Here is a 22,575-nt window from a genome sequence, read left to right on the forward strand (position 1 = left end):
TTTTCCACCAAATCATTACATGGAAGTTTTTTAACACTGGAAGGAAAAGTGAAGGAAGTCAGTTTTTAAAGTTTCATGTCACTTGCTCACCATATCTCCTCTTATCACCACTCATTAGAAACATTTATTTATTTGAAGATGCAGTTAGCTGCTGACACGCTGATGATGCTCAGTAAATCTGATCTTTGTATCTTTTTTTTTTCGGGATTTATTTGACAGGGACAGTGTTCATGTTCATGGACATCAGGATAAAAACAGAAGATGGAAACCTGCCAGATTTGAGCTAAACTGCTCATTTCCATTACCACAGAGGATCCACCTGTGCTTCCTCTCCTCTCTCCTCCACCTGTTACAGTGAGGGAACGTCCTCCATGATGGAGGAGCTGCTGGAAAGTGCTGAGAGTTTCCTCCAGAGTGAGACCTCTGTCACAGTTCAGAGGATCTACGGCAGCAGAGACCTTCATGGACACTAAAAGTCTCAAACACACAACAACAACATCACACTGACTCCACTCTGACATCACTGATCAATAATCAAAGAACACACAGATCAAACTGATTGATCAGCCATCAGAGGAGTCGGATCAATGGAGCTGCTTCTGTTCCTGATGTCCCCTGTTTGATCCTGGACCTGAACTCTCCCTGCAGAGGAGACACAACACAGTCAGACAGGGAAATACAGACGTGAACATGAAGAGAGAGAGAGACAGACAGATACCTCTGACTTTCAGCAGCAAAGTTTTCACCCTGATCCAGACGTCCTTGCTGTAGATACCACACTCGTATCTCCCACTGTCCCATTCTGTGGGGTGTTTCAGGGTCAGACTGAGGTCTCCAATTTTCAGCAGGTCTTCATTCATCTTTGTTCGGTCTCTGTAAAGCCGGTCCTGTCTGTGAGGCTGGTCAGAGCCGTTCTCATACACGTGGACCTTGTTATTGATTTGGTCCTTCCAAACCACCATAGCATCTTCAGGCAGGTTTTGTGTGGTTTTGAAGGGCAGCTGGACAGACTCCGCCCCCTCCTCCACCTCCACCTGACAGACTGAGAGGACAACGAACACAACATGAGCTGTACAAAGTGTGATTGTGATTCGTTACTGGTCAATATTAGAGCTACTACCTTCTTGTATGGAGGCCATTTTGGGCCTTACGTAACATCTGTTTTTAGTCTTGAATGTAGTTGAAACTTTTGTAATTTCCATTGTGATAAATAACAGTTAGAGAGTCATGCATTAAATGGAGCATCAAAGTTAATTTTTTTACATTGATGTCAGGGCAGTCTGTTCTTAGTGGCATACAAGGAAAAAAGTAAACAATGGTTCAAACCTTTGGGTTTAAGCAGCAATGGTTTTGCTCTGAAAATGTCTCCATTCCTCCAAACTTCACAGATGAAAGCTCCACCGTCACAGTCTGTGGGATGTTTCAGGGTCAGACTGAGGTCTCCAGTTTTCAGCAGGTCTTCATTCATCTTCGTTCGGTCTCTGTAAACCTGGTGCTGCTCTTTAAGCTGGTCAGAGCCATTCTGATACATGTGGACCATTCTGGATTTCCCGTCCTTCCAGACCACTATAGCGTCTTCAAGCAGACCTGTGGTATTGAAGGGCAGCTGGAGAGAGTCCACCCCATCCTCCACCTCCACTTGGGGGACTGAGAGGACATCAAACACAAAATTAAAAGTGATAACCAGATGAGCTTTTCACTGTTATCCACTTTCTTGAATACAAATGTGGAATAAACTGCTGAACCACTCCAAAACATTCATTTAGAAACAAAGAGAGAAGACGTCACACATACAAGGATAATTTGGATTCTTTGGACAATCTTTGGACTCAGGCGCAGACTGAGAAAGCACGGTTCAAATATTTCTTTATTAATCACACTGTTGGTGTGTCTGTGGGATCACCAGGTACTTGTAGCTGTCCTCTATGTCTACGCTGTTGCCTTCACCCTGGGTCTATACACCTGAATCAAAGGATTAGTTCATTACCAGGCCTCTGGCGAACTGCAAGACATGTTGAGGAGGTAATTTAGCCATTTGAATCAGCTGTGTTGGATCATGGACACATCTAAAAACTGCAGGACACCGGCCCTCGAGGCCTGAAGTTGACGACCCCTGCTCTCAAGGGAGGCTGGTTGTTCGGCTTAACCACGTGACTTCTGAGTTGGAGAAGGAAGTCCCGATTTGGCGTCCGCAATACCGTCACAGACCTGAGGCAGAGGAGGGTATGGCGGAGACCATAGAGGGCTTATTGAAGGTAAGGGTGTTAGCACCCTCAACCCTAAGCCTGGTTCTGCCAGAGGTTTCTTCTTGTTAAAAGGGAGTTTTTCCTTCCCACTGTCGCCAAAGTGCTTGCTCGTAGAGGGTCATATGATTGTTGGGTTTTTCTTTGTATCTGTAATTGGTAATAGTGATTAATCAGGCTGTGGGAGGTTCTGATGCCGACCACATGATGCCACTTTTGAGAACCAGGAAGGGTCAATCCGCTGATATTATGTTTGATGACTTGCAGTAGTGTTGGTCTACCATGGGGGGAGACCAAAAGAGGGGATGTTGGAATGATCTTACCTGAAGTGCTTTATTACTGTGCCTTTTATTAATCTCATATTATTCCAAACTTCCATATGATCATATAGAAGTAGTGTTGAGTGGACACAACCCTGAATAATAAAGGCATTAGAATACGTGTCCTTCAGTCGTAGAGTCTCACACATATTTGCCTGTAGAGCAGTAGATAAGAGGGAACCATCTAGTAGTCAAAAGTTACTGAAATGCTGTTGTTTAGACTAGAATGGGGTGGCCGGGAATAAAACTGTCAGGTGCGCGTCACCATTTTGAGATCTGCTGCAACGTGTCATGTAGGACGCATCTCCCTTCTAGAAGTAATGTTAAAAAAAAATAAAGTGTTAAATGGTCTACTGAGCAGTGTTTTGTGTTCCATCGGATGCCTCTGAGGAATCAAAAGAACTCGGTGAAGTGTTGATATTTGGAGTGCTCAGAGTAGAGATGCTACTCCTCCACATCGAAAGGAGGAAATCACAAAAAAGTTGGTCGTGTTCATCTGGACATAGGGTTTTCAGTGGGAGAAATGTTTTGTCAGTCATCCAAGTGTCTTCTCAGCTGACTGCGAATGAACAATAGGCTGGGGGGCGGTGTCAGTTTTTGACCATTAACTCATTCACTGCCAGCCATTTTCATGGCAGTCAACGTAAGTTTTTCAATTGACGTCTATAGACGTCAATGGCAGTGAATGAGTTAATATGCAAGTTGTCATGACCACTGATCTACGACCATTGATCAATGACTACTCATCATCCATCCATTCGCTTCCACTTATCCTTTTTCAGGGTCGCGGGGGGCGCTGGAGCCTATCCCAGCTGTCATAGGGCGAGAGGCGGGGTACACCCTGGACAGGTCGCCAGTCTGTTGCAGGGCCAACACACAGGGACAGACAACCATTCGCACATTCACACCTAGTGACAATTTGGATTATCCAATTAACCTATCCCCACAAACTGCATGTCTTTGGACAGTGGGAGGAAGCCGAAGTACCCGGAGGGAACCCACGCAAACACAGGGAGAACATGCAAACTCCACACAGAAAGACCCCGGCCTGATGTTGGAATTCAACTCAGGACCTCCTTGCTGTGCGGCAACAGTGCTAACCACCATGCCACCGTGCTGCCAATAGGCTGGGGGGGGTGTCAGTTTTTGACCATTAATATGCAAATTGTCATGACCACTGATCTACGACCATTGATCAATGACTACTCATCAATGACCATGAATACTATTCACAGAGATTTGAGGATTGGCTGCAATCACAGCATTGAAAGATGTACCATTGGGATGTTACATCTCTCTCCACTTGTGTTCCAATTACTGAAGCGTTGGAGGTAGTTCATAAAAGATTACAGGATGACCCCAATACCATCAACAGAATCACTCTCATTACTGACCAAGTGTGTTTGCTCTTGGAACTGTCTTAATTCCACCTATTTCACATACAAGGGTCAGTACTACTGGCAGAAACATGGGTATACCATGGGTTCTTCATTTTCATCCATTGTGTCCAACTTGTACATGGAAGAAGTGGAAAAGGGGGGTTTATTATACTGCCCTGGAACAACACCAAGTGATTAGTTGAGGTACGTGAATAACATCTAGGTAAAATCTAAACCTGAGGATGTACCACAATTCACTGATTATATTAACCTGGTGGACCTACACAAATTCACCAGGGAGGATATGAAAAGTAGCAGGTTAGCCTTCTTAGTCTGTGAGATGTCCATCAGTAATGGGGGACATTTAAAAGTTGATATGTACCATAAACCACCACATATGGTTCATTGTATAAGGTTTGACTCTCATCACCCAGTGGAGCACAAACTGGATGTCATCAGGATGGCGCCCACACAAACACAAAGCAGGAGATGAAGCATCGCTGAATATGTTTCCAAACCAACTTCCTTCCAACCCGAAGACAGAAAAATATGGTGAAGCATGTGATGAATAGCATGCTGACTCAATCATTTCTGCATGTTTCCTCATGTTACAGAGGAGGAGAAGATCCAAAGAGGAGGCAGGGGGAGAGGCTCAGGAACAGTTAGGATCAGAGACTTTGAGCCATCATGGACTCCCACTGTGGGGACTCTTAGTCTTGGTCTGTTCAATTAAACGTACAGTTGCTCCCCCTAAAAGTTTTGGCTTTTAGACAACGGCATCAAAGAATTTATATTATTTGAATGAACTGAAAAAAGATTCAAACTTAAAATGTTTAGAGAATAAACTCTTGCATGGCCTCTGACCTTTGACCTGTATCTACAGCACTGACCTCTGACTTTCAGCTCCACTTGTTTCTTCAGCAGGATATTTCCCTCCCTGCTGTAGACGGTGCAGGTGTAGCTGTCTGTATTCCAGCCTGTGGGATATTTCAGGGTCAGACTGAGGTCTCCAGTTTTCAGCAGGTCTTCATTCATCTTCGTTTGGTCTCTATAAACCTGGTGCTGTTCTTCAGGCTGGTCAGAGCCGTTATGATAAACATAGACCATCCTGCTGCCTCTGTCCATCCACTCCACTTTAGCATCGTCAGGCAGGTGAAGTGTGGTATTGAAGGGCAGCTGGACAGACTCCACCCCTGAATCCACCACTACCCGGGTGACTGAGAGGACAATAAAGCACAACATGAGCTTGGATGGAGACATTTGTGTTGACTCTAACAGGCTGAATGCTGCTGCTTCACTGGGAGCTCACTGTTAAATAGAAAGTGGTCAGTGTGAAGAGGAGACGCAGCAGAAAGATGAAGACTGACAGGAAGAAAGCAGTGAACAGTAGGGATGGGTATCGTTTAGGTTTTATCCGATACCGGTGCCAAACCGGTACTTTTGAAATGGTGCTGGTGCTTAAACGGTGCTCAAACTGGTGCTTAAAGAATGGTGAACACAAAATTGGTCCAAAAACCTCTCATGTTCAGCTGTTTTTTTGTAAAAAGATAACAATGTTAGCCTTTTCTGCAGCTATGGGGCATATATGGCATCACTCTTGGCTGGAAGCAGTGCTTAAACAATGCAAAAAACACAAACTTTGTCCAAAAACCTCTCATGTTTAGCTGTTTCCCTCTTTTTCTTTGATCATTTTAGCCTTTTTGGCCAGGGTGAAGGGAGTATCTGCCATCAAACAAGAAGACAGCCGCATGTAACTACGACGGTGTTTGCTAGTTCACCTTACTGCATTAATGTAATAACGTGGTTAGCCTACTCAACGTAAATTACACACGAACAACATTAAGCTAATCACGCAGAGAAGAACAGCTGCTGCTGCCGTCATCATCCTCATCATTTCTGCTACACTGGCAGGGCTAGGGGCCAGGACTCTCCTCTTCGAGTTTTTGGGGGATGTTGCTAACTCCAGGTCCGATAACAGGCACCACACCCGCAGTAGATGTGCACGGTGTGAGGTCTCGCAGCAAGCTATCAAATACGGCGCATTTCTTGGCTTTTAAAAAGAACGCTATGCGTCGCCAGGTGTTTCATCGGATTTGAGGTGTTACCTCCTTTGACAGTATCACAGTATCAGCTTAAAGCACTTGTTGCAGGCTGCTGAGTTTGCATATTTTGCTGTGAAGTACAGCCAGACTTTTGACCGCTTTGCCTTGGGCATTTTAATCTGTAGCTCTGCTCTAAAAGAATGTACCTACCTGGGCCCGCCTACTATCCTCGGAAACGTAAAATGATTGGCTAGAATCTAAAGTGTATCACAGCTCAGGAAAAAAAGCACCGAAATGTGCGCTGCTTTTCGGTCTGGTTACTACTGTTTATGTCAGAACCGGTGCCATCATGGCACCGGATACCGGTACCCATCCCTAGACTGTTGGAGCTGCTGTTAGTGGGACAGGACTTTATTCAGTCTCTGAGGGCCAGATTTGACTTAATGAAGCAGAGAAACAAAGTCTGAGTGTTTCTATCACCAGAGATGGGCAGTAACACGTTACTTGTAACTTTACTTTTTGTAACTTTACATTATTTTTTTCCAAGTAATGAGTAAAGTAAGGGATTACAATTGTAAAAAAGTAATTAGATTATACTTACTTTCCCGTAAGAACGCTGCGTTACTGCATTACTAAACTATGATTTTGTTTGTGAGAGTGTCTCCTGACAATGACGCAAGCGGGTGCGACGGCTGTGGTAGCACGTCTGTAAATCAACAATAGAAAACATGGAGCGAGGGATAGAGTTCAATCGTGCAGCATTTAATACTTGGAAATACCGACATTGCTTTCAATTTGACTCTTTAAAAAGCGACAAAAACATAAGCGTTCATTGCACACTCTGCATCGGAAGAAAACTTCTTTCTACATCGAAAAATTCCACTTCCAACCTGAGCAAGCACCTAGCACACTGCCACAGGAATGTTAAATTAACAAAAAAAAACCAGGATCCCCCCACTGACATGACCGCTGTGGCTACCACATCTACTTCCACTGGGCAAACCTCAGATGAACCCACTCCTACTAAACAGGTTAAACTAGACGTAAGAGTGACAGGACTTAGTGTCACTGAACTGAAGAAGCTCATTGCTGCCTATATTGTCGAGGACATGTTGCCAATTTCCACTGTAGACTCTGAATCATTCCGATGCATCGTAGAAAAAATACCAACTAAAAGTGATGTCAAGCTGCCCCAGAGAAAGTCATTTGTAAGATACCTTGAGAGAGAATATGACAAAATGAACTCTAACTTGAAGGCTACACTCGAAGAGGTAGAGTTTGTTTCCACCACTGCTGACATCTGGACAGTAAATAATAAACGTTTTATGGGTTCACTGGATTAATTCCACATTACAACACAACAAGGCCGCCCTAGCATACAACAGAATTAGAGGCAGCCATACCTATGATGTGATTGGAACAGAGATTGAAGAAATCCATTCATCATATAGACTACAACGCAACGTTATTGCCACTGTAACGGATAATGCATCCAATTTTGCCAAAGCATTCAGAGTATGTCAGCCCTGTCATTTGGAGTCTGAATCTGAAAATGAAGAAGGTAATGACGAGGAACTGACCTTTACTGATGTCAAGGAAGCTCTTTCAACCCCATGTGGTGATGCACAGTTTGGCCTCCCTCCACACTACAGATGTGCATCGCACACAATTAACTTGATTTTAACAAGCGATGTTGACAAGCATCTAAATTCCTATGGAGACACCAAGGCTGTATATAGGAGTAGCATTGCAAAATGTTCTGCTCTTTGGACTAAAGCAAGTCGATCAACATTAGCCTCTGAACAGGTAGAGGAAGTCAGCCGGAGGAAACTAATGGTACCGACATCCACAAGGTGGAATTCCCTGTATGAGGCCATTTCTAGAATCATCACAATTCCCTTGAATGATTTTAATCCCCTGTGTGTAAAGCTGGGAATCAAGTGACTTAATGAAAGGGAGTACCAGTTCTTGAAAGAGTACTGTACGGTGATGAAGCCCCTGACAGTGGCTCTCGACATCTTACAAGAGGATGAGTGCACCTATGGGGCTTTACTACCAACACTCACAAGCCTGAGGTCAAAGACGCTTGCCCTGACCTCTCTAGAATGACAGCCAACCTTCCAGATGTCATTGTAAAGGTAAGATTATTATTAATTGCTTTGGGTGGTTTTGTTAAATTTGTTATACCATTCAGAGTGGGTGGATGTTATACTTTGTTTTAAGCAGCGTGTAAAATTATTAAAATGAAAGAATAAAAGACCAAGTATTTACCCCTTGTTAAATATCATAATAGTCGGCCTCATCACTGATGGGGACGACAAGGAGTACAGCTGACTGACTCAGGACTTTGTGGACTGGTGCCAGCTGAACTACCTCCAGATCAACGCCAGTAAAACCAAGAAGCTGGTGGTAGACTTCTGCAGGCACAAGCATCCTCCACTGCAACCACTGAACATCCAAGGTATGGACATTGAGGCTGTGGACAGCTACAGGTACCTTGGTGTTCATCTGAACAACAAACTGGACTCATAATTCAGATGCCCTCTACAGGAAAGGGCAGAGCAGGCTGTACTCAGGTCGTTTGGAGTAGAGGGCCCACTCCTTCTATGACTCTGTGGTGGCTTCAGCCATCTTCTATGGTGTGGTCTGCTGGGGCGGCAGCATCTCTGCCGGGGACAGGAAGAGACTGAACAGGCTGATCAGAAGGGCCAGCTCTGTTCTAGGATGCCCTCTGGACCCAGTGGAGGTGGTGAGTGACAGGAGAATGGCGGCTAAGCTGTCATCCCTGTTGGACAACATCTCCCACCCCATGCAGGAGACTGTGACAGCACTGAGCAGCTCATTCAGTGGCTGCAGCACCCACGGTGTGGGACGGAGAGATTTTGCAGGTCTTTCCTCCCCACTGCTGTCAGACTCCACAACAAAGACTTTTGCAGCTGATCAAACCCTCACACGTGCAATAAGACTGCTATATGTGCAATTCTTGTACAATTCTTCTTCTGACGAAGTTGTACTTTTGTATTTTCTTACTCAGTTGTATATAGCATTTGTATTTCTATTTTATTCTATTGTATATATTATTTTATTCTATTCTATTTTATTCTACTGTATATAGTATTTTATTTTATTTTATTGCATTCCAGTGTTTTCTAATTTCTGCTACATAACTTTGCACTTTTGCTGTAACAAAACAAATTTCCCACCTGTGGGACTAATAAAGGTCATCTTATCTTATCTTATCTTATCTTATCTTATCTTATATCAGGGCTATTGATCATCATTAATCAAGAATATTAATCAAAATATCAACAAAAGCCTCAACCAAAATTAAATCTCATACAGTATTGATAATAGAAACATGTGCTAACACTTTTAGCAGGCTTAGAATCAGAATCAGAATCAGAATACTTTATTGATCCCTGGGGGAAATTATTTTTTGTTATTTTTTGTTCTTACATGCTAACCCTACTTTTTAACTCACTGAGACCTATCGAAACACTTCAGATTAATCAAAAACAAGTATTTCCCTCACGGAAGTCTTTAAATGTCCTTTACTTGTCATTAAACTTGCTAACCTTAGTGAACAGAGCATTAGATAGTCTGAAGCTCTGTGCGGTTCGCTCGTGAACTGTACATGCTGCTTTCAAGTGCAGAGCAACAAACTACAGTGGAATCCTGACTTGCGAATACCCCATTTAATGAAAAATTCAACTTACGAAGGCACTTGAATGCAATATCTCTGCCTGCGTTACGGCAAAATGCCGGCGTAACGAAATCTGCTGGCTCTGATTGGCTGAGCCCAGAATGCCCAGAATGCCTTCTGAATCATGTGACAACCCCTTAGCTTTTGTACTTGCGCTTCACTGTTCCACTTGAATGACGTATTGTTGTTGCAGTTAGTAATTAGCCTATAGCCTATTGTTCACTCAAAAGGCGTAATGGGTGCTTCGACTTACAAAAGACCCTCGGGAACGAATTAATTTTGTAAGTCAGGGTTCCACTGTATTTGAACTGATCTAACTTTATTAACACAGACAAAGATTTGTGCATCAGCTGCTGTTTGCTGCTATAGATATAATCCAGCTGATGTGGAGAACTACATGTGACACTGTGATGCAGCCATAAATCTGACTGATTTCTTTCCATTTTCAAAGGTTGATGCATCAGGTAAAGTCCTTAAAAAGCTTAGAAATAAAGAGAAAGGTTGGTTACAGCAAAGAGAGGCACTGGCAGCCTTTAAGACACTAAACAAGAGAAACAGATCAGAGAACATCAGACTGAATAAGTGGAATAAAGTGAAACAGAGAACTAACGCTCCCTAAGAATGGAGCTGTCAGAGGAAGAGAGCAGCAAACTGAAAGTCTCTGTTAGCTGCAGAGCTCTGAAACTTCACACAGCTTTGGATGATAACATGGAGAAAGGATGTGGAGATATGACTGATTATAGATGAGGACCAATGAAGGTTTTTACTGAGATTAGCTTAGCCTGTGTTTTAGCCACATGCTAAACAAACACATGTTCAGAAACTAGAAGATGTTACCTTTCAGATGAAGTCTCACACATGAACTTTGCTCCTACAGTTCATCTGCTGAAGCTTTTACATTTGGCTGGAAATCAAATAAAAACCAAAACAGCCACAAACATCAGACATACTAACACTGAGACATTATTGGATGGAGCCACTGAGACTGAACCACCATCATGAGTCTGACCTCTGACCTTTGGCCTGTATCTACAGCACTGACCTCTGACAGTGAGATTCACTTGTTTCTTCATCAGGATGTTTCCCTCCCTGCTGTAGGCAGTGCAGGTGTAGGTGGAGTTGTCTCCATCTGTGGGCTGTTTCAGGGTCAGACTGAGGTCTCCAGGTTCCAGTAAGTTTCTCTTCATCTTTGTTCGGTTCTTGTATTTATCGTCCTGTTCTTCAGGCTGGTCAGAGCCATTCTCATACATGTGGACCTTCCTGTTGTTTGCATCCTTCCACTCCACTTTAGCATCTTTAGGCAGGCAAACTGTGGTTTTGCAGATCAGTTGGACAGACTCCACCTCTGAATTCACCCCCACCTTATAAACTGAGAGGACAACAAAGCACAACATGAGCTGTAGTGAAGTTACTAATGTTCTCCTTATGACCTGTTATAGTGGACTTATTCCTGTGCTTGTCCTGTTAGACCTCAGTGTAGACCACAACATTTTACTGCAAACACTAGAACACACCAGAGTTATTAAAGGGAATTCACTGCAGTGATTTGAATCACATCTGATAGATTCCAGTTTGTTTATGTAAATGAGGAGTTTTCTTTGCACACAAAAATTATTCATACATTTATTTGATTACCATTCATATGCTATGCATTTGATTTTTATTTCTGATATCATTCAAATCAATCAGTTACAGGCATGTCTTAAGAAGATAAAGGCCTGGAGGACATCTAATTTCCTTCTTCCAAATTCTTTACATACTTGACCTTTATGTGAAATTAAACCCTACTGATTTATTTTTCACTAACATGTCCATATTGGTATTTTTGCAAATATCAGTGACCAATGTGTGATTGCTGATATCTGGCAGAACCACTAACCTGTATTTTTAATGTAAGCGTTTAAACAGTGAAATCCCTGAAATATGGAAATCTGTGTATTTTCCTTTGCTGAATGGATAATTCAGATGTTACCAACTACCAGTGTTGGGCGAGCTACTTTGAAAACGTAACTAATTATAGTTACTAGTTACCTCTTCAAAAACAGTAACTGAGTTAGTAACTGAGTTACAATATTCTAAAAGTAATTAATTACTTGAAAAGTAACTATTGTGTTACTTTAAAAAAATGTTTAACCCTCTGGGTCCAGGGTATAATTGGCCATTTTTGACTACTTTTGATGTGACCTCTTCATTTCACCCTTAAAAACTATTTACTTTGCCTTGTTTGGTATCATCCTTTTCAACACAACCTCACATGCCTGAATTTACAGTCAGGTTTTCATTTAGATATACTGTATTAACACAGTTGATCTAAAATAAAAAAAAAATTAAAATCAGAGTAGAAAAAGTTATATTTTTTACTGTAACAACCACAAACATGTTTAATGAATCCTATTTCATAACTTTAAATGCAAATATAAATTGTCAGTTTTAAAATATGTACAAATTTTGCAAACAACAGTTATTTGCAGCCATTAACCTTTTACCCCTTTTTTAAATAACCATTTCAAACTATTTACAGAACAATCAGCTGTTCTGCATTCAATAAGATGCCACAAATTATCTGTGCCACTCCAAAAAATAATAATTTCTGTCCACTATAAAGGAGAACATCACAGCCTGATACCTGTTGACATGGTGCATTTTCCTCCCCCTATATTGTTTAACACGAATCTGGTTTCACGTGGCCTATCTACGGTGGCCCCTAGAGACAACTCATGTACAAACTCCAAAACACTTGCAAACTCCAAAACACTTGCAAACTCCAAAACACAACGGAAGTGCTCCCGGACGCTAGGGGCAGTGTTGAGCTCGATTTACAAAATAAACGGCAAGTTTGTCTGTATGGGACGGTCTAGTCTCTGTCGAGCTTCCCAGGTTGCCTAGCAACCATGATACTAACTGCTGGAAACGTGTCATACAACTTGGTTTGACAGAAATGAAGGAGAACATATTTAGTTCATTTGTTTGTTTCTACAAGAGCTTTGTGTGATTTGATAAGTATCTGAGGCTGAGACCACAGGACAGCAAAACATGATTTTTGGGCTTCATTTCTGTGCTGAACAGTCATTTAAGATTAGCTAGTAAATAACAATTAGCTGATGTTGTTCATGAGACTAAAGTCATATCACTTTGGTAATGTAAATATAATATGGCCAATATTATAGTTATTATATTAATCATTATTAGCTATTACAGCAGTGAACATGAACTCTGTGTCAAATACTGAGCTTCAGTACAGATTCAAGTTGCAGTTATTTATATGTCTTATCACCTTAAATCTTCACTCAAAGACAAGTATCTTTGACAGTGCATATATAGGTGTATCATATATAAGAGACAAATGTTGTTCCTTCAGTATGTTGCCATTACTAAATTTGGCTCATTGCTTACATATATTTATAAAAAGAAAATGTACAAGCTGTGATAACTGTGTCTGATAGAATGAAGAGTAGACTGATATATGAAATATTCCTTTATTGGGTGAGAAAATCAGACCATGTCATAACTGCTTTAAGTCATACAGAATAGATATCAGAGTCTTAAACAGGCTGACTTCTGCTAAATGGGTCAAACTGGGCAGAAAGTCTACAAACACATAACATCCTTATAGAATATGATGTAACACTATAGATCAACTTAGCTCAGAATATATAAAGCATATAAACAATTACAGCAATATGATGCAACACACACAGCAGTGATACTGATCCAAAATCCTCAAAGCTTCATAGAACTGTAACAAACATTTATTTTTAGCTCCATTCTGCTGCTGATACATACTTTAGGTTTCTGAATATTACACTTGTTGCTGCCTTTCATAGTGTGTAACTTGAAGGCCCTGAGTACTTTCTCCCACACTGAAAACACTGGGATGATCACATTATTTGAACATTACCTAATAAGACTGATTCAGGACAGACAATTAGTTATGTTAAACTTTCCTAGCAGTCCTTCACAAACAGGGAACAGTCTGTCTATTCTCTCCATCTGTCAGCTGCTGCTGGCTCTTCCTCCTCCTCTTCCTCACACACTGCTGAGTTTGTCCTGGTGGATCATCAGGGCTGCAAAGCCTCATAGATGATATGCAGCAGTGGGTCCCTCAGTCTGTCCTCACTCTGGACACTTGCAGTCGTCACACATGGAAATCAAATGTGTGATAAGCTGCAGGATTCAAACACAAGTGTAACTTATAAACACACGTTCATACTTTTATTCCACAATCAGAAAGAAACAGAGAGAGAGTGCAGGACAGACAGACAGGTGACAGTCTCAGGTGTACACACTGCTACAAACAGGAGGATTTAGTGTTTGTGTTATTACGAGTGCTAAACAAGAAGAGTTCCAGATGGTGCAGTGGACACATGTGTGACTGCTGTGATTAAAGCATCTTTCTTTCAGCTTAACGAGTGAACCGTCAGCTCGTTCAAACACACGTTAAAGTCCGTTTGGCTCGACACCACCGAACAGAGGCAGCAATATAACATAGCTAACATTAACAGTGCAGTGAATCCTGCTGGTGCCGTGATATTCAGGACTGCAAACAGAGCAGCATCACTGACTTTCAGCTTGTTGTGTTTGTGGATATATGACTGACTTTAATTATCCATAAAATCATCAGATTCTCTGTAAGATTAAGGTCGACTATCGAACGGCGTATAAAGGCTTTAAAACAAAGTAAACGCTGAAAGTTCAAACATCGCTAATGTGACATAACTTTGCCGGCATGTGGCCAACAGTAATGTTTTAATGTTTCTCATTATTAAACATTTGCACATAAATAAGTGACATAACATTCAGTACTTACTTTTGAAAGTTTACTCTTTGGCTGCTCCGCTTCCACTTCTTTGAAGTGTCTCCCAGTCCCAGTGCACTTGTTAGCATGTTTTGGTTCATGCAACTGGTCCGTCCGCTTATTGTCTCCCCAGAAACATTTCCGTTGTGTTGTGTGTGCTTTTGCAGCGTTTTTCTTTTTGCAGCGTTTTTCTTTTTGCAGCATTTTTCTTTTTGCAGCGTTTTTCTTTTTGCAGCATTTTTTCTTTTTGCAGCATTTTTCTTTTTGCAGCGTTTTTCTTTTCGCAGCATTTTTCTTTTTGCAGCATTTTTCTTTTCGCAGCGTTTTTCTTTTTGCAGCGTTTTTCTTTTTGCAGGTGTTTTTCTTTTTGCAGCATTTTTCTTTTTGCAGCGTTTTTCAGCATTTTTCTTTTTGCAGCGTTTTTCTTTTTGCAGCGTTTTTCTTTTTGCAAGCGTTTTTCTTTTTGCAAGCGTTTTTCTTTTTGCAGCATTTTTCTTTTTGCAGCATTTTTCTTTTTGCAGCATTTTTCTTTTTGCAAGTGTTTTCTGAAGTTGCAGTCCGTTTGGCCTCTCAGGGCCACCGTAAAAAAAAAGGCTTTAGGATATAAGGTTTCCTGGAATAATCTACAAATTGAGCTAAAATTGTCAGAAACGAGAGAACAGCTCTTTTGGTCAGTGTTCTTGTTTTGGTCTGTTATTGCACACAACTCATACATTTGTGTTCACTGGTCTGTACAGAATATAGTATTTAAACATTCTGAATGAATATTGGTTCTTTACTTGTTATATTATTAGTGGTATTTGTTGTAACATCTTCTGCCCCCTGCTGGTCTCTCTTGGAAATATGAGAAACGAGTCTTTTGTCTGGATTAACTGCAGATAATGAAAGAACAGCTTGTCCACATGCAGCCTCTGTGTCAGATCAATGCAGTGAAGCACACACACTGTTTAGTAAAGTCATGTTGTGGAGCTGTTTCACTGATCAATGACTGAGTCTGAAGGAGGTTTTCTGACTTCTGGAACAAACCTGGAAGTTTCTCTTCAGCTCTCTGTATCAGCTGTTTGTAACTCTCAACTCTTTCAGCTTCTGGAGCAAGTTTGTGTGAGCTCTACTTGTGTATAGTACGGAACACTCACCTGATTTATAATATTGACGGAAATAACATATGAGACTTCCAGAAACCAAAAGAAAAATCAGCAGAATCAGGAGAGCTTTGGCCCAGGATGGAAACCGTTCTGTGAAGTTCAGAAAAACATGACCTTTGACCTCTGACTGAATGTGGTGATATATTTTATTGAACATACCTCAAGCTAATATTTTTTGAGTGAACATATTTATGCAGCAATAAAATAGTAAAGTTTTATCTGAGTGATGTCAGATGTATCTACAGCAGATGTTTGTTGCTGACCTTTGACCTGCAGCTGTACATCACTCCGACTCAGCTCATCTCCAAAGTCTCTGACGGAGCAGGTGTAGGTGGCGCTGTCAGACAGTTGGAGGTTGGTTAGGTTCAGGCTGAGGTCTCCAGTTTCCAGAGCGTCAGCCTTCATGGATGTTCGGCCGCTGTAACGCTGGTTTTGATCTTTCAGTTCGTCTCCTTGAAGCTGACGCTGGTGGATGGTTGGAGGACTGAGGTCGGAGCGACTCCACACCACTGTGGATTTAGTCAGATTAAAAGTGTCGACGTGACAGGGCAGGATGAACGTGTCCCCCTCATGCAGCTCCACAGCTGAGGCATGCTGGGAAACTGAGGACACACAGAAAGAGACTCCATGAGTCACTTTAAGGTGAAGATCAAGTTTAGACACATTTACAGAAACCAGGAGACAGAACGACAGAAACATTCAACATTTTAACAACTCATTAAAAAGAACACAGCGCAGATCAGAGGCAGGAAGTCCATCACATAAAAATGTCAAACTAAGTCCAAAGTCTGAAACAGTGAGAAGTTCTAACAACAACCCAACAAAGAACATTACCTCCTACGTTCTGTTCCTAACTACTGTGTACACCATGTGATAGTTGCTTGTTGTAGTTCTTATGTATTTGGTGACTTATTTGGAAAGACAGGGCGAGATGTTCTCAGCATTTGTTGGTAACTGGTGGGTCAAACCCGCAAACAAAAACTTTGTCTCTATCCTGTAACTGTTCGTCTCCAAAAGCTCAGGATTACAACCATAAATAACAAAAACCATGACAGTGTGTCAGGCGCGGATCAAGGTTTGTTTAAAGAAAATATCTTTCTGACACATGCACAACTGAAACCAGCTAACAGTATTCAGGCTCCGCCCACAGCACCACAATAGTCTCTACACAATGATTTCTGTTACAGCCCAGGAACCTAATCTTCCCATTTATGACTCAGTTACAGATCTGACAGGTGTTTGGTGGTCCAGATGTCAAAGCACACCTAACATCTGGACCATGTATTATAGATCTGTGGCTGAACAGTGGAGACAGACATTAAAGTGGAAAATAACTCTTGTCTTGTTACGTCTAATTTCTCCCACTTGTGTTTTCCTCCTGTCTCAAATTCCCTGATTACTCCACTGTGTATTTAATCCCCATGTTTTCCTTTCCCTGGATCGTGTCATGTTGTCGCTATGCTGTATGTTTGTTTCGTGCTCCTGTTAGTTGGCTAATGTTTAATTTCTAGTTTCAAGTGTGAGGTTTTGGTTGGTTTTAGTAAGTCTTTATTTTCATGAAGAGTTTTTCCCACAATACAAGCTACATTATGGGTTTAAGTCACATTTTTGAGATCCTGCATTTGGGTCTAATCCTCCCTGCCGCACAGCACGTCATGACAGAACGACCAAACCAAACAAGCGACCCAGCAGCACTCTTGCCGTCTGAGGAGCTCCAGGAGGATATTATTTACTCTGTGAATAAGTTATCTGACCGGTGGCTGGATCATTCTGAAAAGGAGTTTTAGTGAGCTGTAGATAAATGGCTACAATGCCTGGATTCTGGTCTCTCCTGGTTACCGAGTGTGCTTCACCAACTTTTGCAGCACTTTTTGCTACACACACCAGGGCCCAACTGGTCTGTCCAACGATCTTCTGTCTCCACTGGAGGTCCCAAGGGGTTGCTTCAGCCACCTGTCTCCTTTGGAGGCTCTGAGCCTGTCCAGCCATCAGCGCCGCCATCAGCGCCACCACTTCCACTACCTGCAGCAGCCATGTCCCCGGCCTTTCAGCTGCCCGAGGCTGCTCCACCTTCGTCTGGTCCTGCCTTGCCTGGTCCACCACCGTCTTTTCCTGCCTCGTCTGGTCCCGCGGCTCTCACACCGCCGTCTCGTCCAAATCTAGCACGGCCTGCTTGCCCACGTCCACATCCAGCATGGCCTGCTCGTCCAAACACGGCACACCATCGCCGGCCACTTTTCCAGCCATTAGCTAAGGATCTTTGCCGTCATGGATGGCCTTCTCACCTATGTGGCCAGTGCCACTTGACCTGCGGTGGGGCTCCTGATCTGCTCTGTCATTGCCACTGACTTGCCACCCCGGGTCGGTCTTCTGCTTTGGTTCTGCTCCCAGGATTTTCAGTTTCTTGTGTTTTGTATTATTTTACATGATTTATGTTCAGTTTTTCTAGTTGTGCTGTTCGGATTATCTTTATTCAATGTTTCAGCTTAATTCTGATTATCAGTAGTAACTTAGTTCTTAGGTTTTGTTCTTTTAGTATTTAGTATTTAGTATTTATTTATTTATTGTCATTGTCAAGAACAATGAAATTGCGTTTGGGGCTTCCATACAACCCAAAAAAAAAGAAGAAAATAATAAATACCCCTTAAAACCCAAGTGTACATATTTAACCCAGTGTGACTCCAATGCAATAAGACAATCCTTAGCAATAATGTTCGTAGAAATTCAGACAAAGACCTGAGAAACATGACAAAATACAACAATGCAACCCATTCAATATTATTGTACTGTGAGATATGATATCAGATATGATAGTTATCTATTTAAGAAAGAGGGGGGGGCAGGAGGGGGAAGAGAATAAAGATATGATGCACCAATGCAGACCAGTTCATTGCTATTAAGAAGTTGGATATGGTTATTGTCCGTGAGAGGGGGGCAGAGAGTTCAGGAGCCTCACAGCCTGTGGATACAGGCTGTTGGCCAGTCTGGATGTTAGTAGATCATCTCTGTTGTATTGAAGTAACCCCAGACTGTGTGAAATAATACACAGTACCACCAAAAGTGCCCTTGTGTTTACTGTAGGTTTAGTTCAGTGTCGTGTGTTTCCTGTTTTACATTGCCATGCACTTCAACACATTAAAGAGAGAGAGATGAAAGAAAAGCTGATGATGAGAGCAGAGAGAGGAAGGTGTACTTACCGTGCAGGAGGATCACAAACACCACAAACATCTTCATGTTCCTGTCAAACTCAGAGACTCTTTAAAAGCCCTTCAGGACATCAGCTCACAGCAGCTTCACTTTCCTCTGCTGATCATCTACTGACACTCTCACACTGCTTCACTGTCACAGCTCAGAGTTCAGCTTCACACTTTGTTAAAGCACATCTGTGGAATGAAGTCCAGCCGGCCACAGATCACTTCCTTTCTTCTAGTTTCACGCCCGAGCGCTCCGGTTGGAGGCGGCTGCTGCGGCCTCACCCTGACACGCACAAAGCTCCGCCTCCAGTCCTGACCATGAAACATCCACTGTAGCTACAATGATGCAGATGTGACCCTCAGCAGCTGGATTTCCTCTCCATAGATGTGTTTCCATGCAGATCATGGACATAAAGCAGCTCCAGGATGAAGAGTGTGAAAGAACTTCTTCCACTACAGTATTCATTACAGCACTGTGGCACTCCACAAACCCTCACACTGTCTCAATCCCTGTTTCCAGTTTGACTGAGAGAAGGCCTGAAGCTCAGCCAATCACAGGACAGGAAGTGATCAGCTGACACAGTGATTTGAAGGTTGAGCTGTCAGGGTGAGGCTGCTTCGTGCAGGTGTGAAACTATGAGGAAAACTGACAAAGCGAAGAGTCTCAAAACTACACAAACACAGGTGTGTATCAGGTGACTCATGAGTGTATTTAATGTTCTATCAGTGAGTGAAAAGAACATGAAAGAGGACAGGAGTGGAAGAAGAGAGCTTAAATTTAAATGGAAGGATGCTTATTTAAAGCTTACATCTAAGTCCTCATGTTCTCTAATCAAATATTGGATCTGTACATGTGACATCATGTTTTTCCACATTGTGAAACCTGCTGCTAACTGGGTTATTTAAAGACTACATGTAAAATCCTCTGCAGGCTAGGGCAGGATAAACAGGTTAGTTTACTCGTGTTTACTGTGATGTAAATCCATCACAGGATTTAGAGTAAAAACAGTGTGTGACTAGTGCAGAGTGGCTATGAATTAATGGTCACAGTTAGCTTACATCAAATGTAGCAGAGATTGATATGAACGTTAGCTGATGATGATTCCCTGACTGAATTCGCCCTTCATAGCAACTTTATACCATCTAGAAAACAGACAGCATAAACGGTGTGCAGCCAGTAAACAGACAGAACAACTCATGAACACTAAGAAAATCTACTGAAGCTCTCAATAGAAATTATTGTGAGTTTAAATTCTTTTCCACTGAGACATTACAGCTAATTTTAGGTTCCCCCACCTGCTGAATCCACATTACCTGACGGCACACATTTATTGTTTAGAGGCAAAGTCACCCTCTACAATGTAGGAAATAGAGATTTTTTTTTTAATTTATTTTTTTTTTTTGTTTTATTTTCCTTACTTTTCCTGCTCATGCTCATACTTAACTGATTCAAGCTTAACTGATTGGTTACAATTCAATTTTAGACTGAAATAAATCTTTGTATTTCCATCTACTTGTCTTATCATTATGTTAATAAAGCACAAGGTTCGGTTAGCTTTGCACAAATGTCCTCCAAGGAGCTACTTTTACTTTCTTTCTTTGAGTATTTCAGAGCCTCTACTTTTTTACTTTTACTCGAGTAAAGAAGTTGAATCAGTACTTCAACTTTTACTGGAGTATTTTTAACACTAGTATATGTACTTCTAAAGTAAAGACATACGTTTATTATACTAATTAGTATTAGTCACAAGGAATAACCCCAATGAAAACATATTTATTTTAGTTTTTCCTTTTAAAAAAGCCACGCCCACCACACATCTACTTAACCTGTTCATCTGGCTCACCTGGCTGCAGAAAAGCCTCGCCTGGTGTTTTTCCAGTGTGACACTGATCCATTTCAGCCTTGACACAAAAATCTCCTTTTAAGTAATGTACTGCATTACTTTAAAAAAAAAGTCTTCTGTGTAATATGTGTCATAACTTTTTTACTTTACTTTTTTGAGTAAACACTGATCACAACTAGGAATGGGTACCGGTATCTGACATAAACGGTAGTAACCAGACCGAAAAGCAGCGCACATTACAGGTACGTACATTCTTTTAAAGCAGAGCTACAGATTAAAAATGCCCAAGGCGAAGCGGTCAAAAGTCTGGCTGTACTTCACAGTAAAAGATGCAAACTCAGCAGCAACAATTGCTTTAAGCTGATACTGTGCAAAGGAGGTAACACCTCAAATCTGATGAAACACCTGGCGACGCATAGCGTTTTTTTAAAAGCCGAAAAATGCGCCGTATTTGATAGCTTGCTGCGAGACCTCACACAGAGCACATCTACTGCGGGTGTGGTGCCTGTTATCGGACCTGGAGTTAGCAACATCCCCCAAAAACTCGAAGAGGAGAGTCCTGGCCCCTAGCCCTGCCAGTGTAGCAGAAATGATGACGGATGATGATGGCAGCAGCAGCCGTTCTTCTCTGCGTGAGTAGCTTAATGTTGTTCATGTGTAATTTACGTTGACTAGGCTAACCACGTTATTACATTAATGCATGTAAGGTGAACTAGCAAACACCGTCGTAGTTACATGCAGCTGTCTTCTTGTTTGATGGCAGATACTCCCTTTACCCTGGCCAAGAAGGCAAAAAAAAAAAGAGGAAAACAGCTGAACATGAGAGGTTTTAGGACAAAGTTTGTGTTTTTTCCATTGTTTAATCACTGCTTCCAGCCCAGAGTGATACCATATATGCCCTGTAGCTGCAGAAAAGGCTAACATTGTTATCTTCTCACAAAAAACAGCTGAACATGAGAGGTTTTTGGACCAATTTTGTGTTCTCCATTCTTTAAGCACCGGTTTGAGCACCGTTTAAAACCTAAGCGATACCCATCCCTAATCACAACAAACATGGAAACATCTCAAACATGGAAAAACATTTGACCCACAGCATGTATTTAATGTGCATGAATGTAATGTCTTTGATAAGTTGCTTAGAGATGGTGGTGACTCTCTGTGTTGTGTTAAATTATGTATTTTTCATATAATGTAACGTCCTGCAAAACAAACTGAGTTATACTTACTTTGTGGTTTTTGTTTTTTTTGTTTGTTTTTTTGTTTTTTTTTGTGTGTTTTGTGTTTGTTGTTTGAATGTTGCATGAAAATACTGGGTACTTTTGTGCAGGATAAACTGTTAAGTCTGAATTAATGTGGTGCATTCACAGTACAGAGCAGTGTGTGACTGCGGTGCAGAGTGTCTGTGGCCTCATGGTCAGATTTATGTTGCATTAAGTGTAGCAGAGATTCATATGAATTTTAGTTTATGATGATGAGATTCAGTCACTGAGCACCAAGTTTATAACAGAGTACTTCAGTGTAGGAGATGTACATCAGTATAAAAATACACAATGCAGTTAGCAGCTGACACGCTGATGATGCTCAGTAGATCTGATCTTTGTATCTGGATGTATTTGACAGGGACAGTGTTCATGTTCAGGGACATCAGGATAAAAACAGAAGATGGAAACCTGCCAGATTTGAGCTAAACTGCTCATTTCCATGTGTCGTCCCTGGGCAGGTCACATGACTCTATCCAACATACAAAGACACACAAGAAAAGCCAGAGAAAGAAAGACAAATCCAAACAATCCATCATACTGAGTCAAAGTGATCACAGGTCTGCTTTGTTGGAGATGAGCCTTCAAAGTGGAATATGTGCACTGTTCCTTTATTACTACCACTGAAGGCCACGCCCCTCTGGTCATGTG

General features: G+C 41.7%; 1 protein-coding gene across 7 annotated transcripts in view; it reads right to left on the reverse strand.

The window, feature by feature from the left end:
- Positions 1-324: 324 nt before the first annotated feature.
- LOC146634215 (butyrophilin-like protein 2) overlaps positions 325-22,575 on the reverse strand; it is a 50,316-nt gene continuing 28,065 nt past the window's right edge. The window contains exons 1-8 of one of the 7 annotated variants that reach the window (XM_085375342.1): positions 18,825-19,017; positions 15,891-16,229; positions 15,619-15,717; positions 10,730-11,056; positions 4,833-5,159; positions 1,327-1,647; positions 719-1,042; positions 325-642 (exon numbers count right to left, since the gene is read on the reverse strand). In XM_085375342.1, the coding sequence (XP_085231468.1) occupies positions 551-642; positions 719-1,042; positions 1,327-1,647; positions 4,833-5,159; positions 10,730-11,056; positions 15,619-15,717; positions 15,891-16,229; positions 18,825-18,861 (1,866 nt within the window). In that variant the 5' untranslated portion in view covers positions 18,862-19,017 and the 3' untranslated portion in view covers positions 325-550. Of the gene's footprint in view, positions 643-718; positions 1,043-1,326; positions 1,648-4,832; positions 5,160-10,729; positions 11,057-15,618; positions 15,749-15,890; positions 16,230-18,824; positions 19,018-22,575 lie in introns of those variants that run through there. The other 6 variants (XM_085375352.1, XM_085375396.1, XM_085375388.1 and 3 more) reach the window with 6 other exon arrangements.

Source organism: Diplotaxodon limnothrissa, linkage group LG3 (assembly GCF_057381915.1).
Source record: "Diplotaxodon limnothrissa isolate DT_005_m linkage group LG3, D_limnothrissa_male_GT1.1, whole genome shotgun sequence".
Taxonomy (NCBI): Eukaryota; Metazoa; Chordata; class Actinopteri; order Cichliformes; family Cichlidae; genus Diplotaxodon; species Diplotaxodon limnothrissa.